Source organism: Vigna umbellata, chromosome 1, assembly GCF_029865625.1.
Source record: "Vigna umbellata cultivar VRB3 chromosome 1, Vumbellata_1.0, whole genome shotgun sequence".
Classification (NCBI taxonomy): domain Eukaryota; kingdom Viridiplantae; phylum Streptophyta; class Magnoliopsida; order Fabales; family Fabaceae; genus Vigna; species Vigna umbellata.
Window position 1 is genome coordinate 103307249 of NC_142165.1, and position 9988 is coordinate 103317236.

The 9988-nt window shown below is 31.9% G+C and overlaps 1 protein-coding gene across 1 annotated transcript; it reads right to left on the reverse strand.

The window, feature by feature from the left end:
- Positions 1-7615: 7615 nt before the first annotated feature.
- On the reverse strand, positions 7616-8993 carry LOC148207022 (beta-glucosidase-like SFR2, chloroplastic). The gene is made up of 3 exons (XM_088115685.1): positions 8764-8993; positions 8021-8333; positions 7616-7795 (listed from the first exon to the last, which is right to left on the reverse strand). Exons 1-3 carry the CDS (start codon positions 8981-8983, stop codon positions 7648-7650), a joined length of 681 nt encoding a protein of 226 aa, XP_087971811.1. The 5' UTR covers positions 8984-8993; the 3' UTR covers positions 7616-7647.
- Between the last annotated feature and the right edge of the window lie 995 nt (positions 8994-9988).

Here is a 9988-nt window from a genome sequence, read left to right on the forward strand (position 1 = left end):
AAAATTTAAATAAACTTAAAGAGATCGTAATAAATGATTCCGATGATTTCATACTTTCAACCGGGCCAGTTTATATCGAGGAGCGCTTAAGTGTACTGGGCCTGAATATTTTATTAAAGGGTGTTACTCCCTCCACCACCACATTTTCTCCCTCCACCTCCCTAATTCTATTACATATTTTTTGAATTACAAAACTAACCTTTTATAATTACAAAAATAACCTTTTTACTTTTTAATCCTAATTATTTATTTTATCCCTAAAATCTATCTTTCTATCCCTTCTCACCCACCTCCCAACCTTCTCAGATTCTCACCCAAACTCCATCACATCCGTTTCTCATCTCCCATTTTTCCTCCATAGGCCTGATATGTCTCCTCCTCAAAATACATTATTAAAATACATCAAAATATATTCAAAAATAATATATCAAAAAATATAAATTATATTATTTAAATATCTTCAAAATTAATATAAAAAAACTGTAAAATATAAACCGTATAATCTTTAAACGGATGTCAACATCCGTTTAAGGGGAAACGGATGTCGACATCCGTTTAAGGGGAAAACGGATGTCGACATCCGTTTAAGGGGAAAACGAATGTCGACATCCGTTTAAGGGGAAAACGGATGTCGACATCCGTTTAAGGGGAAAACGGATGCCGACATCCGTTTAAGGGAAAACGGATCCGTTTTCCCTTAAACGGATGTTGACATCTGTCGACGGATGCTCACATCTGTTTAACGATTACGGTTTATATTTTAGGGTTTTATTACGCACCTTCACGCCTCTGAACCAGCACCTTGAAGCACCACCCCACTCACGGCTGAAGATGAATTGCTTTCTCCACTTTCAATCTTACTAAACACAAAGTCCACCACACTCTCACGTCACAATTCTATAAAAGAGAAGAAGAAGTGGAACATGAGAGACAACCAACGATAGTGGAACGTAAGAGTGAACCTGAGAAAAATAATAAAGAGAAAGAGGAAAAAATGATAAAGAGAATGAATGTTCACGTAAGATTTTAAATAATATTAACCCTAAAATTTTAATAAGGATAAAATAGGAATGAAAAAATAAAAAAAAGGGGTAAAAGGGGAATGAAGTGGTGGAGGAAGCGAGTTGTGGTGGTGGAAGGAGTAACACCCCTAGTATTACGCTTTGCCTCAACAACATCGGCCTCCATCAAGTACATAGAATAAGAGAAAATGAATCTTTGTTACACTTTATACAAAGGTTTACCACTGCCTCAACCTTAACTGTTCTCGGACTCCATCTTCAATAAGCAATCTGAGAATATCCACCTTTAATATAGAGATTTGATTTTTTCTAAGAATGTGTGAATTATAAATACTATTTATTCCACTAACTTTGTAATAAGAACTAAAATGTATTTGAAGATATACTTTTGCAAGCTACAAAATTGAATATATTCAAATAATTATTTAATTTCAATCATAATTTTGAGGTAACTTGTATAATATATTTTACAGGAATATAAATGTCCTTTTAAGTAATATATGATTATTTAATAATAATATTTCTTCAACGAGATCATTTTCTTCTTTTCTTGTTCTCTTGTTATTCTCTGAAAAAGAACCGTTCTTATTGAAAAAACAACTCTTATCAAGTTCAAACATGGATTCAATTTGTGAATTATTTTGTAAATATAGAAAAAAAGTTAAAAGCTTCGAAAATTTATAATCAAAGAAAGATAAAAAATTAAAACTATAAAACATTAAAATATTTTAAACTTGAACTTTTTATATATATAGTTAAAGATTATTTATTATTTTATCTGAAATTTATGGTTTTTTAATAAAGAATAATTATGTAAATGTCAATAGTAATACAATCAACCATGTTACAAATTCGATCTATAAAATCTAAAATAAAATGAAAAGTTAAATAAAGAATATGAAAATTATGAAATACTAATCTTAAGCAGAGACATATTAATAAGCTTTGGTTTTGTCTCAAACTCCAAATATTTTAAAATACCATGAACATGTTAATGACCAATATGACTAATCAATAAACACAAACACAATATAAAAAGGAATATATTGATCATGATCCTTTTCCCAGCTCCATCATCTAATAAAATGAATTGACTTTTATATATATATATATCCTTTAATAATTAACTTCAATTATTTAAATTACCATACCCTTTTGTGAATAAACATATCATACCCAAGGCATTTAAGATTTATAATTCAATTCTAATTGAAGTGAAACTTAGCATAACTATTTACCTGAGTAACAGAAATGTGAATCTCATAAGTTGGTCCTTCTTCATAAGCATATGCACAGGTGAAATGTCTACCAAGATAAGGGCGTTGCTCCCTCCACCACCACACCTTTCTCCCTCCACCTCCCATTTACTATTTTGCTCCTAAGTAAAAATTTTTTTAGGGTTATTTTTTAATTTTACCCATTCACAACCTATTCCACTAATAACTTATTTCAGTCCTTCGTATATGAGTAAAATATTTTTCTTTTATTTTAACATTATATTTCTTCCTCTCTTTTTTTTGTCGGTGTGAGATACTATAAGTTGTAAAGGTTGATGGTGGTGGAAAGAATTATCAAGCAGTCTCCCTCTCGTGGTGCAATGTCGCTCTCGTGGTGCAATGTGTGGAGTGGTGCAGTGCGTGTGTTACTTCCTCAAGGTGCGTATTTGAATAAACCTTCAAATAAAACCCTAAAATAAAAAACGTAACCTTTAAACAGAGGTGATATCCTTCAACGGATGTCAAAATCCTTCAACGGATGTCAAAATCCTTCAACGGATGTCAACATCCTTCAACGGATGTCAACATCCTTCAACGGATGTCAACATCCTTCAACGGATGTCAACATCCGTTTAAGGAAAAAACAGATGTCAACATCCGTTTAAGGAAAAAACAGATGTCAACATCCGTTTAAGGAAAAAACGTTTCCTTAAACGGATGTTGACATCCGTTTTTTCCTTAAACGGATGTTGACATTCGTTGAAGGATGTCACCTACGTTTTTAATTTTAGAGTTTGTTTTATTAGTTTATTCTTTATTTTAGAAATATTTTAATAATTTAATTTAAATGTTTTGATTTATTATTTTTGAATATATTTTTAATGTATTTTAATAATGTAAGGAAAATGAAGAAGAAAGAAACAGATGAGGAGAAGTGAAACGAAGAAGACAAATGGAGTTGTAGAGTAAAATTGAAGACAAATTGTTAAACGGAATTGAGAGATGGAAAGATTGAGTGCAGGGAGTAAAGTAGGAGAACTAGGTTTGAAATAAATTAAAATAGTATAAATAAAAAATTTTAATTTGAGGATATAATTGGAATTAAAAAAAATTGAGGAGGTGGAGGGAGAAAGGTGTGGTGGTGGAGGGAGCAACACCCTTTATTAAAGGGTGTTACTCCCTCCATCACCACAACTTGCCTCCTCCATCACCCCATTCCCTTTTTACCCTTTTTTTTATTTTTTTCATTCCTAATTTACCCTTATTAAAATTTTAGGATTAATATTATTTAAAATCTCACGTGAACATTCATTCTCTTTATCATTCTTTCCTCTTTCTCTTTATTATTTTTTCCAGGTTGTCTCTTACGTTTCACTACCTTTGGGTTGTCTCTCATGTTCCACTTCTTCTTCTCTTTTATAGAATTGTGACGTGAGAGTGTGGTGGACTTTGTGTTTAGTAAGATTGAAAGTGGGGAAAGCAATTCATCTTCAACCGTGAGTGTGGTGGTGCTTCAAGGTGCTGGTTCAGAGGCGTGAGAGGTTCAGAGGCGTGAAGGTGCGTAATAAAACCCTAAAATATAAATCGTATAATCTTTAAACGGATGTGAGCATCCGTCAACGGATGTCAACATCCGTTTAAGGGAAAACGGATGTCAACATCCGTCGACGGATATCGACATCCGTTTCAGATCCAAACGGATACCCGACATCCGTTTTTGGCCTGGTTATCTTCTTCCTTTCTCCCAACACACGCACACAGCAAAAAAACGCAGAGCACAACACAACACAAAACACATCACAGAGATATATGCATTGGATTTAAAAAAAAAATTAAAAATATCATCACTAACCTTGTGAGGAAAAATGGGAGATGAGAAGCGAATGTGATGGAGTTTGGGTGAGAATCTGAGATGGTTGGGAAGTGGGTGAGAAGGGGTAGAAAGATAGATTTTAGGGTTAAAGTAAATAATTAGGATTAAAAAATAAAAAGGTTATTTGTGTAATTATAAAATGTTAGTTTTGTAATTAAAAAATATGTAATAAAATTGGGGAGATGGAGGGAGAAAATGTGGTGGTGAAGGGAGTAACACCCTTTATTAAAAATCACATTGATTTAATTTGAAACAATTGTTATCCACACCTTGAATTTTATTAATAGTGTTTTTTTTTTCCTCTAAAAGTGTCTCTTTTCTTTAGAAAGTCCTGTTTAATATGGATTAAAAATTTAAGATTCTATATAAATATACAGAGATGTTGAAATTTCAATCGGTTATGAAAATAATTTTTGGAAGTGTTATAATTTACAATTTTTTTAGGTTGAATGCGTTTTTAGTTCTTAAATTTTAATCGAAATTATAATTTATTTTTATTTTAAACCTTAATATAATTTAGTCTTCAAACATAAAATAAATAATCAAACTCACGTGTATAATATTCCACACCATTAAGCTTCACAATTACCAACTCATTTGAAAGTCTTTATCTTGCTTAAATCATGTAGCTTAGTGGATCTTATTCCACCATGAGGTGATCAATTTTTCTATCTGGTTTAACAAGGAAAACAACAATATTAAAAGGGGTGGTATTTATAGGCCACAATCAAAATCCAACATCTTCGTAAGTAAAGTATGTTTCCATGTTTTTTTTTTCTTATTTTCTTAAATACTTGGTAGTGCTATCAAAACGGGTTACTTGGTCCAACTCGGTTTGACCCACCACGTGACTCATTTATTAACGAACCAAAAAAATTAGAATCCAACCCAGACCACCACGGGTTGGTGGTTTAAACAGGTTGACTCACTTAATTACAAGTTTTTTTTAAATCCAAAGACAATTCAAAATAAAAAAGTAACATGATCTCAAATCTAATCCAAAAGCAAACCCAAAAAACGAATAAACAAGGCTATAATATTAATAATTTTTGTGTTATTTATCCATTTATAAGATAAAAGACTTAAATGGATAAATTTATAATATTTTGCTCTTGAAACGTTTTTTTATTTATTCTCATTTAAAATATAATAATAAAAATGTTAACTAATAATATTAAAACACAAAATAATAAATAATTAAATTAAACTAGGTGGGTTGTTGAGCCAACCCGACTCACCACAGATTCAACTCGGGTGAGTCGGGTTCTAAGTGAGTCGGGTTGAAAATTTGCCCGTATAAAAAAAAATTATTTTTTCAAACCCAACCTGGCTCGAACCCGTGGTGGACCGGATTGACTCGCGAGTTCTAACCCATTTTGACAACTCTAATACTCAGTGTACGACAAGTACAACTAAAATGACTTTTTTTTAATTATTTTCACTTTTTTTTCTTTTTCACATTATTGCTCCACTTTTGATATAAAATCTCTTTTTAAATTTTTCTTTATGATCATGTTCACAACTATGATCACTAACATGAGTACGACTACAAGTATGAAAATATGAATAAGATATTGTTGCATTCACTTTTGGGAATGGAGCAAAACCAATTGGAGGAGTCTCTTGATTTTTTATCAAAAACTTCATTGTTTTGTTCAGCCAGAAGACTTGGAATAAACTCAATATTTTTGAAATCCTTTTCTGTGAAATTGTTGTTCCATGAGCAAATTAGTTGCTCAAATGTTTTATTTATTTCTTTAATAATATTACTAAGGCCCATTGCATTTAAAAGTATTTTGGCATGTAATATTTAAGTAATTTTTTCTTGTAATATCAAGAGTCATAAAATTTAAATTTTGTAAGATTGGACATGCTTACGAGTAGCACATAAACATTAATAGTAATCATATTTCATGAATGAAACTTTAAAATTAATCAATAATATTAAATGTTAGAAAAATAATCAAATATAAATAATAATTATAATAATCATAATAATATTAATCATAATAATCTTAATAAAAATAATAATAAAAAGACAAGGATTAAAATTGATAAAGTCAAATAATTCTTATTAAAATAAGAATGTAAGATAAAATGGTAAATAAGGAAAGGATTAGAAAGAAGCTCGATTAAGACATGTAGAGTGTTGTCCTTAAAGAGAAAACATTCTCACTATCTCAGTTGGTTAGAATATCATGTTAGTAATGTGCTATAAAATAAAATCGATAATAAAGAGAAAAAGAAAGAGGAATAAGAAAGCATAAGAGAAAATGTAGATTAATTTTTGTGTGTTTTATTATTAATAAAAAAATTATTGTTTATAGATAGAAAATGAAACTTAAAGATACAAATCAAATAATTAATCTAAATATTAAATCTTATAAAGAATAATCATGTGAATAATTATAGCAAATCAATCATATAAGTAACTATAATAAATTCATGAATGGTTATTAATTCATAACTCAACACATAAATAGTTTTTTTAATATTATGATTTTGACTAAACCTTCACACTAGTGAAAAAAAAGGATTTTATGACTACTTATTACTTGTGAAATTCACTTGTCATATTTTCGTAATAAAAATATGAGTTAGTATGACGTAGTCTTGGACAAGTTTAGAAAGACCTATCATAGACCTTTTTTTATAACTTGACACTTGTTATAATACATGAGACATAATGACAAACTCGAAATTATGTTAAAAAAATATTATGATTGAACGTAAAGAAGCTGTTATAGAATTTCTTAAATCTTAATTGTTCTCTTAACCTAGTTTTCATTATACTCAATCCCTAATTTATGCATCATCTCTTTTCTCAGTTCATGATTCTAATCACCGTTGTATCCATGTTGTGTAAGAACATCGACGTGGTTGTCGACAACCCTGTCATGGTAGACAAAGAAGAGAGATCAATGGAATAGATTGAGTTCGTTAGAAGCATTTGGGAAGCGTTAGGTAACATATATATTATAAAGAAATCAGTATGTTTTTTAACAATGAAGTCCAACATAACACCCTGAGTTTTTCTTTTTTAAGTCGTTACTTAAATATAATTTAGGTTTAATTGCTTCCTTTGTTCCCAGTTTGGTTGAATTGTGTCAAATTCATCCTTATTTTTAAAAAAGTTTCATTGTCGTCCTCACGTGGTGTAAAAGTGTCAATTGAATCCAAACATAGAAAAAATTTGTGTCAATGTAGTCATCTCCGTTAAATACACACTAACGGTGTTAAGTGGCTGATTATTTGGCACTAGAGAATTAAAACGTGGCAAATGAGTCACAGTAGTGGTAATGACGTGTTAATGATGTGTCAATGACGTGGCACTTAGAGGGTTACTTAGCAACTGAAACACGCATTACGATGACGCTGGTCGCGCTCTTCCTCACCGCCACCAAGCTCGCCGGAGCTCTCTTTACTCTCACCGTTGCCGCCAACGCCTTCTCCTACTCCACTAAAGCTTTTGACTGAATAAGCTTCGCCATGAATGGCACCGTAATTTTTTATCGTCATTTTGAAAGGTCCGCTTCTAACTTACAGATTCATTAAGGCTGTTTACTGGCTCCATTGGCATGATTCTTGTCCAATCTATTCCCATGCGAAAAACGGTAACACCAGTATCCTTGGCCAAATTTATTTCTGTTTCAGGATCAGACCAAAATCTTAACCTCTCCTCCCTGAAAATCAGAAATTTCTTACAAGATAGCCATAAAGCTACAGCGTTTTCTACTTTATGGAGGTGTGGAGGGTAAAATTCTCAATTTTGAATTAAGAGAGTTACATAATGTTTACAAAAGGAGTTTTATAGGAATCTGCCAATGTTTTGATACTCTCAATATCATCATTGATTTTGAGGTAATTACTATAAAATAACGTCAAAACAAAATAATCACAGGGCTTACGGGCGTGGAACATTATGCCAAGCAGTTACATTAGGACGAGGTTCTTCTTCCCCTTCTTTTCCTTCCACTTCCAAGTACTTCTCAAATCCCCTAATCATGGCCTCCATAGCCAACTTAAGAGGCTTCCTGCCTCGCGGAGACGTCACGGCCCGCTGGGAACCACCGTCGCCAGAAGCAGAACCCATCACAGCATCCACTGTCTGCCTTCCCTTGGAGTCACCGGTCATTTCCTCAGCGAACTGGATCCAAGCATCATCAAGCCTGTCCTCGACATGAGCCGGTGCTGTAGCCAGACCAAAGAAAAACTCTTCTTCTGAAACAAAAAATAAAAAAATATAACTCATATCCTTCTCCATATGCTTTCAAACAAACACCTAAAGAGCTCACTTTTCATACACCTTAAAATTCACAGCCTCTTAACCTCATCGTATGCTTTTAAACAAACACCTAGAGAGCTTACAGGAAGTTACGGGTTATAGATAATTCTACAGAAACCTTGAAAATGCTGCCGAAATTATCCCAAACACGAATTTCATCTACAATGATTACATGACTTTTGTAACTGCAACTTGATTAAATTCGTAATTAAAAGCACTCAATCATAATATAGAGTTTCTGTGTAATTGAACTTAATGGACATGAGCCTGAAAACGCTCCCTTCCGCTAGGTCGTTGAGAACAAAGGCTTTTGACGAGGGAAACAAAACGTTACTGATGAAGAGAGAGCGTTTTACTGTAAGTTACCGGAGACGTTGAAGTCGGCGAGAGTGTCAGAAGTTTCGTCGATAGGGGAGCGGAATCGGCGAAGGTTGTTCTTGCGGAAGCGGGAGTAGGAGAAGGCGTTGGCGGCAACGGTGAGAGTAAAGAGAGCTCCGGCGAGCTTGGTGGCGGTGAGGAAGAGCGCGACCAGCGTCATCGTAATGCGTGTTTCAGTTGCTAAGTAACCCTCTAAGTGCCACGTCATTGCCACGTCATTACCACTACTGTGACTCATTTGCCACGTTTTAATTCTCTAGTGCCAAATAATCAGCCACTTAACACCGTTAGTGTGTATTTAACGGAGATGACTACATTGACACAAATTTTTTCTATGTTTGGATTCAATTGACACTTTTACACCACGTGAAGACGACAATGAAACTTTTTTAAAAATGAGGATGAATTTGACACAATTCAACCAAACTGGGGACAAAGGAAGCAATTAAACCTATAATTTATTTTGCTTATATATATATATATATATATATATTAATTATAAAATTATAATTGATATTTAGAAAATAAAGTAAAATGTATAAATTAAAATTACTGATATATATGACTAATATTTTTTATAATTTTGTGATTTTTAATTATAATAATTTTATTTATAAAAATAATGTTTAAATGTTTAATTTTTGTTAAGATATATCTTTTAAGATGATCAATTTAAAATAATCTTTTAATTAATATTTTTGTTAAATGTGTGATCAAAGTGATATTAATATTTTGTACAGAAGGATAGAGTCAAAATTCTTCGACAGCTTATCCTACATATCAATCTTCTATTTTTTCGTGTAGTTTTTCTGTAACACGTAAGAAACCTAGAAAAGTAAATTACACTTAAATGACAACCTTTGAGAAAAAACAGAATTTAATTGAAGTTGTTGTAATATTGAGAAACTCGTTGAATAACGTCTTTTTCTTGAAAGCAGCCACTTCAGTAATTTCGAATAAAAATTTCTCTATACATTGGTTAAAGAAGAAAAAGACATTTACACACCTTATTATCAGAGATATTGGCATTTGACTGCACTTTTTCATGAATCGTATTTCAGAATTGAAGGGACAATGTCTTGTTAATTCACTTGAAGATCCTACAACTTCTTCACAATTTTATAATTTGTTTATTTTTAATATGTGAAAGAAAAAATATTAATCCAACTCAAAAGCCAGTTTTAGGAAATAAAAAAATGTAAGAAAAAACAGG